At 32.7% G+C, this 17,492-nt stretch overlaps 2 protein-coding genes across 4 annotated transcripts in view; one reads left to right on the top strand and one right to left on the bottom strand.

The window, feature by feature from the left end:
• Positions 1–17,492, top strand: part of LOC115886016 (mannosyl-oligosaccharide alpha-1,2-mannosidase IA) — a 130,222-nt gene that overhangs the window by 15,990 nt on the left and 96,740 nt on the right. The window lies entirely within an intron of this gene.
• On the bottom strand, positions 922–11,277 carry LOC115886019 (15-hydroxyprostaglandin dehydrogenase [NAD(+)]-like). Of its 3 annotated transcripts, XM_030905050.1 has the most exons (6): positions 10,995–11,277; positions 9,794–10,061; positions 9,453–9,625; positions 8,326–8,477; positions 6,726–6,807; positions 922–1,095 (listed from the first exon to the last, which is right to left on the bottom strand). In XM_030905050.1, exons 1-6 carry the CDS (start codon positions 11,209–11,211, stop codon positions 983–985), a joined length of 1,005 nt encoding a protein of 334 aa, XP_030760910.1. In that variant the 5' UTR covers positions 11,212–11,277; the 3' UTR covers positions 922–982. The 3 variants fall into 3 exon arrangements, with proteins under 3 accessions (XP_030760910.1, XP_030760909.1, XP_030760911.1); XM_030905049.1 differs by lacking the exon at positions 922–1,095 and having other exon boundaries at positions 6,560–6,807; XM_030905051.1 differs by lacking the exon at positions 922–1,095 and having other exon boundaries at positions 6,562–6,807; positions 9,794–10,040; positions 10,995–11,276.

Below are 17,492 nucleotides of genomic sequence, written 5' to 3' on the forward strand. Positions count from 1 at the left end.
AATAAAAATGTTATAGAGGTGGGCCACTTTATTTTTCAGTAAATAAGTGGCAACGTTTTTTTTTTGTTTATATTTTGTTTCTGTATCTCTAAAGTTTCTATGTCGTCCAAGACTTCGCTTAGCATCCGACGCGCACGTTTTAAGCACTGTTTTAAAACGGCGAGTAAGTGCGCGTAGGATGCATCGTGGCGAGCATCGTATCGAGATGCCTCACTATGTGGTACTCTTAGAGTAAGGATTGTCTATTTATTATTAGTTAGTATTCCTCTGGCGAAAAGATAACCAAATGATATATATCTGACATCGATACCTGCCTAACACATTTATTAATAAATAGGTATTTGATGAAATTAAAAATGATCTTTTATTTTTATCTTATCGGATCACAGTAAAGTGCTTCAAATTGTTCAATTAAAGATCACATGTTCCAAAATTAATTGGTTTTAAGATTACTTCAGGAAAATCCAGCGTGCCATGAAATATTCAATTAAAGAGAAAATCGCCGTCATTAAATGATACTTTAGCGGAAATAACTACCAACAAATATTTTGTAAAAAGAATTTACCATTATTACATCTTTTCATCATATTGCACCAAAAATTTGAAGGATTGGTTTCATATATTTTGGCGTTGTTAAAATCTACTCTGTGCCCCACGAATGCTGACAAATCTTAGATTTGCGAAAATCGCCCTTTTTAAATAATCTTTATGTTCTTCAGTTCGAACATTTAACGGTCTAGATGTTTCACCAATATAAAATTTATCACATTCACGTGGTATTTTGTATAATACAGTTTGTTTGTTGTTCAGGTTGTGCATTTCTTTAGTGTGGGTTAAACTGTTTTGTGTTTTAAAGGATGTTTGTATGTAATATTGTGTTCCTATTCTTCTAAATATGACTGTCTTTAAGTTATTAGTTGAAATATTTTTATTTTATCACAAGCCAGTTAACATCAGCATTTACTATTATTATACGAACACATTACATCATATTAGCTGCTAGGTGTTCTTCTAGATCTTTTTTATTGGAATTTTTGCCTGCTTTGTCTTTTTTAAGATCTAAAACGTTTCCTGGATACGTTACTTCGTAGGGATCTTGATCATTTTCGACTACCCACACGGATCCAGGGTTGGCTTCAAGCAATTTCACCGGAGAATCCCTTTAAAACGAAATCAGGCTTTAAAGCAGGAGTACCTTGTGAAAAAATGCGTTATGGAGTAGGGCGAGCTCTTAAATGTGGTTGCAACATTTCCTTTGAAAGGGATTCTGGAAATGCGCACTGACCGAATAATTCATTAAATAGTTTCAAAACTGCATTTTCTGATTTTGAAACAGTTTCTTTAAATCACTTAAAAATATTTATTTAAAAAAAAAAAAAATTATATTGAAAATATTTTAATTTTATTTCAGCCAATGCTATATTTTGTGTATTGTAGGCGCAATATGCTGGAAAATTCTGCAAAAAATTAAAAGGTAAATCTTTACCTTCAAAGTCTCTAACGTGCATTATAGATCGTAAATTAGCAGCGCTGTATTATAGTATTTAAACTGGCGCCTATATATGGAATAGTACTGTATTGCGGATTGACGCGTATTTTCTCACACTGTACGCATTCTTTTCTGCCATACGCTACGCTCCCTTTTTTATGTTGAGCCACGGCCTAGGGCTTTGCCATTTGGAATGTCTTTCCCAGCCGTCTTTTAACGCTGTTTTTTTTCGATCGTATGATATAATCATGTACGATCTTCGTTAATACCGGGTGCGTCTCAAAAGTGGCTCACCCTATAGGGTGTACTTTTGTATTTTTTCAGATAAAAAAACGAGATTTCGTATGTTAGTATCTACATATACAGGTTGTTAACTCGACAGTTATAATAAACGCCACGAATGTTTGGGAGTGATTTATCGGTCGCTACCATGTGAACTAATCTGTTCAAGGTCACATAAAACTTAATTCCAGTGCCGTGGTGTTTCATGTCATATAATAATCAATATATAATCTGTTGTAATTTGTTGTTTTAACTGTCAAAGTCTTGTCAAAACATATATTTAGTTATAAATATAAAATGGAATGCCCCATTGGTCGCACTGCAAGCACACCAATGGACTGACGCACAAAAACGAATCAATCAAAGACGCGCGATATAGGATCGTCTTTGTCAATCACGCTAACATATTAGAATAAGTAGGAGGAGCGCAGGTAGATGATTAGACCGGACCTTTAAAACCCTACGTCTGCGGTAAAAATTTACGTTTTTAATGTAAAAATTATAGCGCGCGTGTCGATTCTAACTTCATCAAGCGATGAATCACTCCCAAACATTCGTGGCGTTTACTATACTTATAGGGGAACAGAATGGCAACACTGCCTATTGAGAACGCATGCACTTATAGGGTTTTCTGCCGACTCGTTCTGTCGCGTCGTCTATCGACGAGCTGGCCGAGGTTGCCATATTTCAACCATAAAGCTCTTGCCGCGAGTAATAAACAAATTAACAACCTGTATAAAATGCTAATGTTTATCTGTGTCGTCTCTACTGAAGTAACGACTTGCTCTAGAAAGTTGCTGTTTTTACTAAAAGATAGCTAATTTGCTCTTCTAAAAACTGTCGTCACCAGATTTTTTGTTTTTCATTTAATTAAAAAAAAAATAAAATAAAAATTTTTTTTTCTGGTGTCGTGGCGGATGCACCAGGCTTCAACTAGTATGACATAAATTAGGATTGATTGATGTATTCAATTGTTTTTGGCCACTTCCTGTTTAACCGGCAATAACTATAATTTTTTATTTTTAAATGACATCCCTCGGTATATACATAAATTAGGTTTGATTGACATTTTCTATTGTTATCGGTCACTTCCTGTTTTACCGGAAATGACTACAACTTTTGATTTTTAAATGGCACCCTGGGTCTATTTCTACTTTATTCCATAGAAAATGACATTCTGAGTAGAATGACATATCATACGTCAACTTTTGACATTTTCGCATGTGGTTTATTTGAAATTGTAAATTGTAACATGCGGTTCATAACGACATAATTTGACACGAAATACCAAGTGTGTGGTACTAAATTATTCGTAATAAAATACTTTTTCTAAATATGCGAATGAGCCACCCTTGTTCCATTGGAAAAAATTTGATATGATTAAAAATACGAATTGGGCATCTTTAACCAACAAGGACAAGACACGCAAAACATTAGACGATCAAATACATTTTTCCAAGGCTCCTTGATTAAAAATTAGTGTTTTTAACGCAGCCATAGCACTTGAGATTGAAATTTAAAATACAATTTTTTAAAGCGAAAATGCCAAAATCTGACGTATGATATGTCATTCTACTGAGAGTGTCATTTTCTATCGAATAAAATAAAAATATACTGAAGGTGCCATTTAAAAATTAAAAGTTTCCGGTGAAACAGTAAGTGACCGAAAATAATTGAATAGGTGAATCAATCCTAATTTAAGTCATATAAAACATACGAAATCTAATTTTTTATCTGAAAAAATAAAAAAGTTATAGAGGTGGGCCACTTATTTTTCAGTAAATAAGTGGCAACGTTTTTTTTTGTTTATATTTTGTTTCTGTATCTCCAAAGTTTCTATGTCATCCAAGACTTCGCTTAGGGTACAAACATAGTGGGGCATCTAGATGGGATGCTCGCCGGGATGCATCCGACGCGCACGTTTTAAGCACTGTTTTAAAACGGCAAGTAAGTGCGCGTAGGATGCATCGTGGCGAGCATCGTATCGAGATGCCTCACTATGTGGTACCCTTAGAGTAAGGATTGTCTATTTATTATTAGTTAGTATTCCTCTGTCGAAAAGATAACCAAATGATATATATCTGACATCGATACCTGCCTAACACATTTATTAATAAATAGGTATTTGATGAAATTAAAAATGACCTTTTATTTTTATCTTATCGGATCACAGTAAAGTGCTTCAAATTGTTCAATTAAAGATCACATGTTCCAAAATTAATTGGTTTTAAGATTACTTCAGGAAAATCCAGCGTTTAAGAAATATCATGTATCGATTGTAATTTATTATGACATTTTTTGTGCCATGAAATATTCAATTAAAGAGAAAATCGCCGTCATTAAATGATACTTTAGCGGAAATAGCTACCAACAAATATTTTGTAAAAAGAATTTACCATTATTACATCTTTTCATCATATTGCACCAAAAATTTGAAGGATCGGTTTCATAATAATTTTGGCGTTGTTAAAATCTACTCTGTGTCCCACGAATGCTGACAAATCTTAGATTTGCGAAAATCGCCCTTTTTAAATAATCTTTATGTTCTTTAGTTCGAACATTTAACGGTCTAGATGTTTCACCAATATAACATTTATCACATTCACGTGGTATTTTGTATAATACAGTTTGTTTGTTGTTCAGGTTGTGCATTTCTTTAGTGTGGATTAAACTGTTTTGTGTTTTAAAGGATGTTTGTATGTATAGTCTGTGAAACGAATAACTTTGAATTTGACAGTTTCCGCGGGCTTTTCTAGTGGTAATTTTATTAGGTTAGCAACTTGCGGCCATGCTGACGCAATGCTGTCTCTAATAGAACAGCCTCGAAGCGAGATTTATGACGTCACGCTAACATAATTATTCCTTATATTTGACTATGACTGAAATCGTACTCCATAGGCAATGTAGATAGTTTTAGTGTTAAGAATAATAATTTTAAAAAATATGTGGTCATCTTTTGACAAGTTTATATTAGTTTATTAATTGCAGTAAACATTATGTGGTTTGTGGTGTGAATATTTTATATGCAATTTTTTGGATTATATTCGACACTATTTTTTTATATGACACAACACTGATGAAGGCTATAATGTTAGCCGAAACATTTTTTTTTAAACCAAAAAAAATAATGAAAAACCAAATGAAAACTTAATCAGCGTTTTTCCGTAACCTAAATTCCAAGAAAATCAAAAATTTTAGAATAATTTTACATTATAAAATTATCGCGATCTTTATTTCATAGCCATCGCTGACGCATTTTTTTCTATGATATTGTATTATTTGCAAATATAATTTTTCGAACATTGATACTTGCAAAATATATGTACATATAAATTTTGTGAATGCAAATAATAATACATCACTATTAGTATATATTGAATGTTTTTTGTTAAATTAGGTCGATTTTCAAACCCCAAAATTTACATTTTACCCATTAGTCAAGAACGGTAAACTAATAGGATTGCTCATCCTCATAAGACGTACGTTCGCCTCTTCCCGCGCTTCAGCTGACAGTTGTGACGTCATTGTAGAAGTTGTGACATCCTTGTCAAAGTCTTGTCATGATAGTGTGTATTATTAGTTGCCTATGGTAAACTTATAAAAATAACAGCTGAGAAATTTTGAGTTAATTATTTTGTCAATTTTAAATGTGAAAAATGGTGTCTTTAAAGTTTTTAGAGTTATAGAGTGTATAAATACGTTCATTTTGTGTTGTGGATTGTGACAAAGTGCATACTAAGTGCCCACGATTTTGTTTATTAATTATTTTAAAGCAAAATATGGAAGTACTCTAAAAAGAACGCTTGCAAAAGGTGATACTGGGAACTGCTGTTCTTAAAAATGCATTATCCGAGTATTTAATACGATTTATACAGTTGATTTTCTATACTGCATACATATAAGGTGTTTAAATAAATAAAATAAATAATGAACGTTTTGCATTCGGTAACCAATAATACACGTGTGTGTATTATTGGTTGCCGGATAAGGACTAATAACCATGACAAGGGCTACAATGACGTCACAAAGCGAGTAGTTTTCGCATGCACCTGTCGGACACTTTTGGCTGAATGAGCAATCCTATTAGGTTAACTGTTCTTGCCCATTAGTAGTAATATTTTGCATTTTACCCATTTATATTTTACATTTTACCCATTTTACCCCCCCCCCCCCCCCTCAGTAGTGTACCTATTCATTATTTGTATTTTGTAAAACATTTGCTGCATTTGTATGGTTCATAGTTTATTTGCCAAAGTATAATATACCTATTTATTACTATAAATAGGTATATATTATATTTATTAACTGTATATTTTTAAAATACAAACCAAGAATACGAGGAATAATTATGTTTTCCATGTATTCTACAACATATTTATTAATCCGTATCTAATTAGCGTGACGTCATAAATCTCACTCCGAGGCTGTTCTATTAGAGACGGCATTGGTCTGATATTTTGAAATGTCAAAAGCTGATGACATTTTACTTTGGACAATTATGCCATTTCGTGTTGATTTTTGTAAGAAGAAGAAGAACTGTCACTTGTTTTATTATTTTCCTTTTCTATTTCACGAAAGTAAAAAGAGTTACCTATCTGATTCGTTCAAGCACTCAATTTAAAGAATACTTAAAGAATATCAGTAACTTTTTTGACAGAGGGATTTTATATTTGCCATGTTGGTAAAAAATAACGGTCAAAATTCAAAGTTATTCATTTTATAGACTATAATATTGTGTTCCTATTCTTCTAAATATGACTGTCTTTAAGTTATTAGTTGAAATATTTTTATTTTATCACAAGCCAGTTAACATCAGGATTTACTATTATTATACGAACACATTACATCATATTAGCTGCTAGGTGTTCTTCTAGATCTTTTTTATTGGAATTTTTGCCTGCTTTGTCTTTTTTAAGATCTAAAACGTTTCCTGGATACGTTACTTCGTAGGGATCTTGATCATTTTCGACTACCCACACGGATCCAGGGTTGGCTTCGTCCAGTATCGAAGTCAGGCCTTTGGCAACACTTTCAACCTATAAAATTATTAAGACTAATTTTAATTTCGTATACAGTCTGTTGCATCGCCGACCCGAGTAATTGTAAATTTTAAAAATAATACTGGACTTCCTTAAATGAAGCAAATTGTTCATTTTCAATAACAGCTTCTACGAGTTTTTTTGGAGTTGAGTGAAAGAAAAATAATATTAAAATGATTAATTGAAAAAATAGTCCGGTCCTGATTGGAATAACATACATTGATCCTTTAAATTCAATTTTTGACTTTATTTTTACGTGTCAGACATAATTTGTAAATATGAATTACACTAACTCACTTTTTTAATTGTTGTTTGCCTACAATGTTGTTTGTTTGGTTTGGTTTGGTTGTGATGTCAATCAAAATGTATATGCCTGCTTTATTGACTATAATAAAGCATTTGATAAAGTAAGACATAAGCAACTAATAGAAGCGTTAGAACGAAAAAATATCGATACAAGAGATATACAAATAATAGTAAAACTGTACCTCAATCAAAGTGCGTCTGTTCGCGCCCAATCTGAACTGACGAGAGCAGTGGATATCAAACGAGGAGTTAGACAGGGGTGTGTTCTTTCACCACTCCTTTTCAACGTCTATTCAGAGGAAATCTTTAACAAAGTCCTCGAAAATGATGCTGGTGGAATACGAGTTAACGGCATACCATTGAACAATTTGCGCTACGCAGACGATACAATCCTTCTCGCTGAAACCATGCAAGACCTTCAGAATATGTTAAATAACGTCATCATAACTAGTCGAGAATATGGTCTGACACTCAATGTTAAGAAGACCAAATACATGATTGTCACTAAAACTGGAGTGCCCAATGAACATCTGTACGCGGAAGGCGAGGAGCTAGAAAGAGTAAAGAGGTATGACTACCTGGGTACTGTAAGTGTCGACTGCACCGCGGATTATTGTTCAGAAATAAAGATTCGCATTGAGAAGGCCCTTGCATCCTTTGTGACGATTAAGAAGCTGCTCTGTAGCAGCGGTTTGAGCCTAGATCTGAGAACTCGTATGCTCAAATGTTATGTATTCTCAGTCCTTTTGTATGGTATGGAAGCTTGGACCCTCAACGAGCTTTGCGAGCGGAAACTGGAGGCCTTCGAGATGTGGGCATACCGTAGGATGTTAAGAATACCATGACAGAACATGTAACCAACGTGGAGGTTCTGAGAAGAATGAGGAAGGGCGTAGAGATCCTCAAGGAAGTGAAAAAAATAAAATTGCAATATCTCGGCCATATCATGAGAGGTCCTAGGTATGAGATTTTGCAACTCATAATCCAGGGAAAAATTATAGGAAAAAGATCTGTCGGAAGGAGAAGAATATCCTGGCTCAGAAACCTGCGAAAATGGTTTAATGTCACGTCATCTGACCTATTTAGGGCCGCAGCTTCCAAGGTCAAAATAGCAACGATGATAGTCAACCTCCGATATGGAGACGGTACATGAAGAAGAAGACTTTTTGAATTTTTTATTTAGTATAGCAGGTTGTAACGGTAGCTTACCTTTTGTAGATTTGATCCTGCAATTTCATCTGCAAATTCCTGAGCAAATCTATCGTTTATAACGTTCCTGGGAGCTTCAGACAGCAGTGTGGTGTCCGTAAGACCCGGGCATACGGCAAATATTTTCACTTTTGTTCTTTGAAAGTGATTTCCTAAAAACATTTTTAATTTAACTGATTTTTCATTGTTTTTTTTTCATATTTTATTTTAATAATGGGTAGATATACCCAAAATAATAAAAATAAATAACTACAATAATTGGATCAACAAAATTTATTCTGTTTAACGAAAGAGCATATGACAATGGCATTTGTCTCGGCATTTGTAGTACGCCATTTTAAATCAAACTTACAGGGCGACCCAAATTTTAAAATGACCAATAAAATGACGTTTTACAAATTAAAAATATAAACAATTTCTAATGTTTTTGATTGATACTTCATTTTTTTAAATTACAGCCGCATTTTATATCGCACATATTTTCTTATAAATTAACTTTTTGTTATCTAGTATTGTAAATATTTGTATTTTAATACTAAGTAAATATTTGCTTTATAAATATGAACTATATAGCAGATATTATAGATTTGTAGATCTTAGTTTTTTCCAATACAGGGTGCTTCAAATTCGTCTCCCAAAATACGACATAACCGTTTCCTAGATCTGAATGGAGAGAGACGTATTTCAAATACCCTGTATAAAGGAAAAAATTCAAGATCTTTTTTATTATTTTGCACAAAAAAAAATATTTTTTGAAACCAAGTCTAGAAAAAGTTATAAATATTCGCAGTAGTAAAGTTTTAATTGCATAAGCTTTGCAATTTATTTTTAAATTTCTGCAATTAAATATAATTGCCTAGATGACTTGTTGACTAATATGTAATTAGTAGTAGGTTTTCTATTAAAAAGACCTTTAAACTATTTTTACTAGCTTATATTAACTTGCAATGTTTAAGTACGTAGGTAAATAAATATTTGAATTCTTATTGAATATATTTATATTTTCTTTCTTGTGTTTGTTATACATATTAACACTTTTCATGATGTTTTATACATTTATTATGATATATCAGCAATCTTCTGTTGAATTTTGAAGTTATTAACTTAACTAGATGTCTTGTACTTACCGCAGCCTAAGGCTTTTGTAAATCCGCAAATGCCGAACTGGGTCATGGTATGCAAAGGGTACCCTGAAGACGGTATGATACCCAGTATTGACCCCAGGTTCACTATTGTACCACCATAACCTCCGCTAGACTTGGCCATGTATTGCATTCCTAACAATGTTCCAACAACACACCTATAGTATCAAAATATGTAGATATTTTGGTTTAAACTCTTCAGTAGCACAGGTTATATTCAAATAAACATCTAAGAACTTGTATTTGCTCATAGAAAATTTAAGATTTTTTTGTGATCTTGTCTGTATACACAGTTAATATAAAAAAGTTGGATAATTTAAGTTTACCCAGCCATATTTGTTTGCAGTTGTTTTTCCCAATTAGTATCATCCATAATACCGGCACTGTTAACCACTATATCAGGCACATCGTGAAATTGAATGGCTTTCCTATAAACGTCGTCTAGCTCTTTTGCTTTAGAGACATCGGCTTCGAAAAATAGAACTTTCTCGTTACCAAATTCTTTCATTAGTTTTTCAGTGGCTGTTTCGCCAACTTCAGCGTTAATATCGACTATAGAGATGTGGTGCATACCTAAAATTCTACCATTAGATTCTACCGATAGAAAGAAACAATAGTCAGGAGTATAGAAAAAACACTGTTGTAGTTAAAAATAAATGATTACTGTTAAATCAGGATAATTCCTAATTATTGTATTTAACATTGTAAAATTTTTGTTAGGTTATTGTATGGTAGTATTTTTGTCAGATAAAAATTATGTTAAGTGAAAAAAGAGTTATAGAAAAATATAATCTAATTAAAACTAATGAAAATTATGAGAGGGTACTATTACTTTTCTTAAATATTAAATTCTATTTTGATTGAAAACTTATTGGACCATGGCTTTTATTATTTTACATTACATAATAATCATGTGTAAATAAGGCCATTAAGCTTTTAAGCATATAAAATTATTTTTTTAAGTTATTACTTGGGTAAAAAACATTCGAGTGCCACTTAAGATTAAATACAGAAAAAATCTATTTTTCTTACGATTATTTGTATTTCGTAAAAAAAATAATGTTTTACCAAAGAACACTTCATGAACTTTGTAAAAAATAGGATATTTTATGTTTTTTGAGCCATTATTTCGTGATAAAATATAAAGAATTCTCTTCAATAACATTCAGAGTCGATTAATTGAAAAATCATATCGGACCTTTTTTGAAGACTGTTCAATTTGCCACAAGAATATCGTGTATTGATTTTTACAATACGCTGATTTGTTGGAACGCAAAAAAAATGTTTCCCCGTGTTATTTGAATAGAAACTAGAAAATTACGATGAGATTTATTATGTAGAAAGTACCTCCAGTATAAGTTTAATAAAAAACTGCAAGACTTAGAAAAGTCTTGTAGGAAGACCAACCCTACTTATAAGACTGCAAGTCTAAGGCTAAGAAAGTGTTGATCTTGCACTTGCTCCTCACTACACTGAAGATGTAGAACATCATAGAATCAAGCAAATAATATGTATATTTCTAAAAACCTTTTATTAGAAACTCTCTTGCTATAGCATATCCTATCCCTGACGCTCCTCCATTTATTATAGCCGTTCTATCTTCGATATTTAAAGTTTCGTTTTCTTCTTCCTCGCGTTCCTCATCTTCATCTCTATGAGATAACCGAGAAAGGTTTAGAACAGCACCCGAATTTCTTATCGACTGTTTTGACAAGTTTTTCGATAACTTTCTCAAGAAAAACATTCTCCGTAAAATTTATGTTTTATTTGACGTTGACTGGCATTTTTGTGACGTTTTCGTGAAGTTTGATCAAAGAGTTTCATAGTTTTTGGTTAAGTATTATTGATTTACATGTATAGTTTATCTTTTTCTACTTAAAGGTAAAAAACGTACACTTAGACCATAGATAAGAGACTTATAATATTAAATCGATAGGCAACTTATAATACATTTCAATTTTATTATACAAGGGCGCCTCTGGTAGTCGGAGGAAGAAATACTAAGGGAAGAGAGGGGTGCGGGAAAGGGGGATTGTTTTAGTTAATTTAAAATAAATTTAGTCATATATGTAAGAACACTTTGTGTGCTTTTAATTAGGTCGAACATATTATAAACGATAAATCAACTTAATTAAAAGCATACAAAGTGTTCTTATATGTCGGATATTAATTAAAAAAATATTAAAAAGACTAGTAATAGTATATATTAAGTTGTTATAGTTATAATTTAATTTTTGGCGGTTTTCAGCAAGTAACAGGCAGTTTTACATAATTTTCCTCCCTTTGAAGGGAATTGGAAACGGCTATATAATTTTGGTGTGGACAAGATTCCCAGTTTGTTTCCGTTTGAGACTTGAAATAATAAAAACAAATTAAATTAGTTTTAATCACCTGCTGATCATGCTAATATAACGCAACGCGCGTCCTTAATTCGTTACATGCACCGTAAAGGTGCGTATTCATTATCCGAACGAACGAACGAACGAATGAAAGTGCGGTATATTTAGACGGGGACCGAACGCATGCGGCCGTTCGTTCGTTCGTTCGCTCGACCATCCGTTTCGAGTCGGTACATCAAAGGCGTTCGCCAATAAATGCCTCCGGTCTTCTCGTGCGGTCCTATCGTGCGGTCCCCGTCCATACCACTAGCGAACATTCGTTCGTTCGTTCGTTCGTTCGTTCGTGCGGATAATGAATACGCACCTTAAAAAAATTAAATAACTGCTCAGCAAGTAGCATTTTTTAGCAGTACTAATTTAAAAAATCTATAACTGTTAGTAGATATATTTAATTTAGATACCATTGTATTCTTCGGAAACCCGGTGTACAACAATTAAACTCCATGATAAAAAATAACTAAGAGTCTATACAAAACACAAATTGTCCCACTGTTTTTAAAAAACATTGTCTAAAACAGAATACTGCCAAAAAATCTGAAGGAATTTAGTTTTACAATAATTCGACAAACTAAAACGAAATTAAACCGTAAAATCACAACAAAAGCGTCTCGTGTCAGTTAAAAATCAAATTTTATTATTGTCAGATATTGACATTTGCATTGTTGATATTGACAGTTTTAATATTTTGCGCCTCTGCATCTTGGAGGAAAAACTATTTTTAATGAACTGTCATTTCCATTTAAGTTTCCCAGCCATGACTTAAACGAACCAAAAATTGTGACGGGCCTTATACAGGGTTGTTCACTCTATTCGACACGAAGTTTAGTGTCAAATAATTAGTTTTTTAAAAATTGTGAGTCATGGAATTGTTAGAGGACTAGAGCTACAATTTAGACCATCTCTGCTTGAGTAACTGCCCAACAGACAATAATAATATGATTTTTCAATGACAGTGACATTACATAAATCATCAACACTATATCATAGGTCGGTTGACTAGGACTAAAAGCAAAGGTATTGTTTTAATGTAGAAATTACGAAAAAATGTTAGTGTCTTCTTCAAAAGTCAATATCTCCAATAAAAATAAAGCTATTGAGATGAACCAAAAAAGAATCTATCTAGAAAAGATGCACCTAGGTGATAATAGTATATTAAACAACGAGTTTCGAAAACGACGTTTTGCACACGAGTTTGACAGTTTGTTGACAAGTCGAACAAGTACACAAAGAAGTTTTCGAACGAGTTTTTTACGCTATTTTTCTACGACTACAAATTAGCAGCAGACTCACTCAATTTTTGCTAGTTTTGTGAAATAATTTGCAATGTAATGATGACACTTTTCTGACGGCTGCGTTGCGTTTGGCGTTTCAGCTAAACATTGGAGGTTAAAAATGTTAAAATTGGCACATGTCGTGTGCAAAATGACACAACAGTTTGCAAATGCCAATTTCAGATCGAGTTTTCCGTGTGTCAAACTGCATTTTCTAGGCTAGTCGTAGAAAAAATCATTTTTAAATTCCCTGCTCTGTTAGCATATTCTACAGGGTGTTTCAAACTTAGACCAAAATATCAACATTTTATTTTTTCTCGTATACTTAACAGATAGGAAATTTCATTTTTAATTCAGAAAAAGATACTAAAAAGTCAAATAACTGAGCTATAAACTGCTTTAAAAAATAATCTAAATTGGTCCACTACAACACAACATACAGGGTGTTTCAAAAAGCATGCCATCTCTCGTAGGCAGATTCCTCACGTAAAAATAAGATTTATTTTTCATATCACCATAGCACAGTGTGCACCCTTAATTAGCTGCGCGGTCATAACTGTTAGATATCTAGATATAGCTTGACTGCACCTTTTTAAATAGAAATTGATAACAAATGCTAAATAAATGCATATAAAAAACTTAATGTAATATGTATTAAAAAAATTGGGCCCAGTTTGGGCCCAGTTTTTGAGTTGGAGGAAAATAACTTAAATACAACATTATAAATCAACAGTACATAGAAACAGAAAAAAGAAAGAAGAATCGAGCTGAAATGAAGGTAATAAGAGCAAAACAAGCAGAAAAGTCTTCGGCATCATTAAATAGGCGCATCTGCGCGCTCTTAAAGAGAAAGAGAGACGTCGGCCGTATTTATATCGCCTGATGACGGGGCAAAAGCGCCGAAACGTCGCCACAATGGATAATGGAGAGGTGATATCTGATTTCGCGGAAGGTCTGACAGCGAAAGGGACAGTTTTATAGCTATGTAGATTTTTCGGTTGCCCATTGTGTTTAACGATGCTCGTGTACGTTATGATTTGACGTTTCGATTTGCATAGACTTAGAAGTTTGGTACGATTTTTACGGCAACTCTTTCTTGGAGGTACTTCTAAAGGTGCGTTTACATTATTTGCGGGTGGCCCGAACGAAGGCATCAAACACAAAAAACATGGCTGTGCTTGCAATATTTGACATACATCCGAGGCACAAAAAGTAATTTTTACTTCGAATAGAACATTAAATTTTTTTCAAATGCAACAAATAATTTTTTAAACAATTTCAAACGTTCCACCTAATATGAAAAGATTTAAAAGTCATACCTTGTATATAATTATATATCGAGAAACTATGGTTACGCTCGTTGAATTTGACACGTTATGTCAGTTTAATAATATATTTCCATAATTTTATGTTTAGGCGTAAAAGTGCTTTACTTTTATGCCAAGGCGTTAAAATTACTTTTTTAGATTGTCAATCACGTCGCAAAAATTAATACTTTTGTGACGTTTGAAAAAAAATATTTATTTTAACATCAGTTATTAACTGTATTGTAAAGGATTTTTCTATTGTGCGTAGTTCTTTACAGATATTTTAGATGGAGTTTCGTGTTGTTGATCTATATAATTCAGGATAATCGTCCGAAGAATATACATATACAGTTATTACTTTAATATCTTTGATCGTATTTTTAATGGCGGTTAAATATGGACGCCTGTTGGTAAAATTTACGATCCTCATCGTACTCGCTTGTTCGAAATACACGCCACTCTTCGTGCGCATCTCGCAGTATTATTTAATGGCTATAGATGTCGTTAATAACAATATCGTGCTCATTATACAACGGTTTAATGAACAATATAACCGTAGATTACTTTTTTACCGTTTTAAAAACATAAATTCTACTTGCAGCTTCTTAGGATTTATTTGGATAAGTTTAAAATAGAAAATTGGAATTGTATGAAGCTATCAAATGAAGTAAAAATGTAAAAGTGTAAAGAAATTATAAATAAATTAATCTCATGATTTCGCTAATATTAAATCGACGTTCACCCTAAAGTACTAAACGAAGAGCACCTTTCTTACTTAAAAAAGTTCTAGTCTAATAATATATACAGGGTGTCCCAGAAATGAGTGCAGATATTTTAAGAGGTGGTAGATCTGGTCAATATAAACATATTTTCTCTTTACCATTTTTAAAATAAATTGAAAATAACTGAGTTATTTAACTTTGAAAATTTAAAAAAATAATCGCAACATTTTGAGAACCGCCGGCAGATATTGCCAACTACATCCAATTACCCGGACCAAGCCCGGATTTCAGTTAATTCGACGCACTGTGTTGCCATATGGACAAGAAAGTATATGTTTACAAGTAAGTCATAAAATCACAACACCTGAGGAGTTTGCAGAGATGCATTACATTTTTAAGATTGTGATATTATTACATAAAATAAATTAAAAGTTAAATGTTTAAAAGTTAAATTAAAAAAACTTACCCAACATTAAAAAGATACTTATGACAGATCGATGTAACTGCGACAGTTCTCTTTTTCGATACACACTTAACTAAAATACACTTCATTGTGCTGCTTTACTTGTACGTGCTATTATAAAAACTGCTAAAATAACAGTGCCCATTTTTAACTTAACACATTATTTTCGTATAGGCTTCATCACAATTTGAACCACTGATTTACAAAACACCTTGAAAAGCACACATTACACATTACAATGAATATCTTTCTGAATGAATAAATGTTGAGAATTATTGTCTCTTACCGCCACTTTACGAACTACTTTCAATCTAAGAAAATACATGTTTCACTCAACAATTTTAAATACGTATTTTGCTTTTTCGCTATTTTTTCGATGTATTTCGACAATTCCGTCAACAGCCCAACCATCCGTCGGCCAAGACAGCCACGCATCACTGGTTGGTAACTGCTCACTGCCTCTTTATCGCGCCGGCGTGTCGAGCTTGCGTCATGCTTCCCCGCACCTCAGTCCTCGGGACCGATGCGATGGACTGTGCCGTCGTTTACGCCCTGCTGCTACGAGTTATAGTGCTATAGTATAGTAATTATATATGTTCGCGAACGTTTTGTTCGCATTGCTTAGACGCGGCTTAAGAGTACCAAATTTCAAGAAAAACGGTGTACCAATATTCTTAAAAATAAACAAAATATATTATTTTTTTACCCTTTTGAGTATTGTAACTACTTCGGGAAGCATTTTAAAGCCTTTTTGTTTATTTTTATCTGTAGAATCACCCACCGGAGTTAGATACACAATTTTTTTGACACCCTGTATATTCACTAATTGAAATACGTCGCTACAGTTAGCCGTTTAAGAGGTTGTACTAAATTCCAAACATCTATAAGTGTTCATATTAAGCCTTCAAAACAACATTAAAAACTCTAAACCAACTTTTTACTTTAAAATTATAGATATCCCGTTAATTTCTTGTTTTTAGGACACCTAGACGTTCATCGTTTCTAATAATAATAACATTATTATATTTCGTGTTCAATTATGGGTAATTTGCTAAAGTCCGGTCACAAAAGCAAGGAAAAAATCTTGTTCTAGATATTTAATAACCCGAAAATTTAGTGAACAAAAACATGAAAAACATTCATGATATTTTCCTATTTCATGTTTTTGTTATACATATGTAACTGGAACGGTAAAGTGATTCTAACTGTTCATTTAGATGTCACGTTTACGAAAGTAATTGACTTTAAATTGCCCTCTTTCTTCGGAAAAAATCTTAAATTAATTTGGTATAATTATTTTGTAAGAGTCAGATGAAGCGGCATATGGTTTTAGAATTGATGATCGCTCCCTACTACTACCATTGCCATTACTCGCTGACAAGTATTTGACACGGATCAAAAGATGGTTACGCAAGGCGTACTCTTTTTCTGTAACCTGAAAAGCCCGATACAGTCCGCAGCTAGTTTTTTAAGCCCGCAGCTAGTTTTTTAAGGTCCGATACTGTTTTTTGTTAAAAAATATAATTTCTTGAAAATATGGCAACATAATATGTAGGTAGTAGATTAAATTTACAAGAAATAAAACCCAGAAAAAATCCAGTGGTTCTCAAAATTTAGGCAAAATATCATATCGTCGGTGAAACGTGATAAACTGCTAACTCCATTATTCCTAATTTTACAGGAGAGCAAAAAAACGGTACAAAAAAATATGTACAAATGTAGCAAGTATTTTGATTCGTTAATATGATAAAGAGATAAGAATTTTATTTGCTGGGGAACAATAAAACTCAATATATCGTGTTACGTCATTTTTTTCAAACACAATAGGGAGATAGCAGATATTCGTCTTGCAGAAATAAGAAA

The sequence above is a fragment of the Sitophilus oryzae genome, unplaced genomic scaffold (genome assembly GCF_002938485.1).
Source record: "Sitophilus oryzae breed Bouriz unplaced genomic scaffold, Soryzae_2.0 scaffold_466_pilon_pilon, whole genome shotgun sequence".
Taxonomy (NCBI): Eukaryota; Metazoa; Arthropoda; class Insecta; order Coleoptera; family Curculionidae; genus Sitophilus; species Sitophilus oryzae.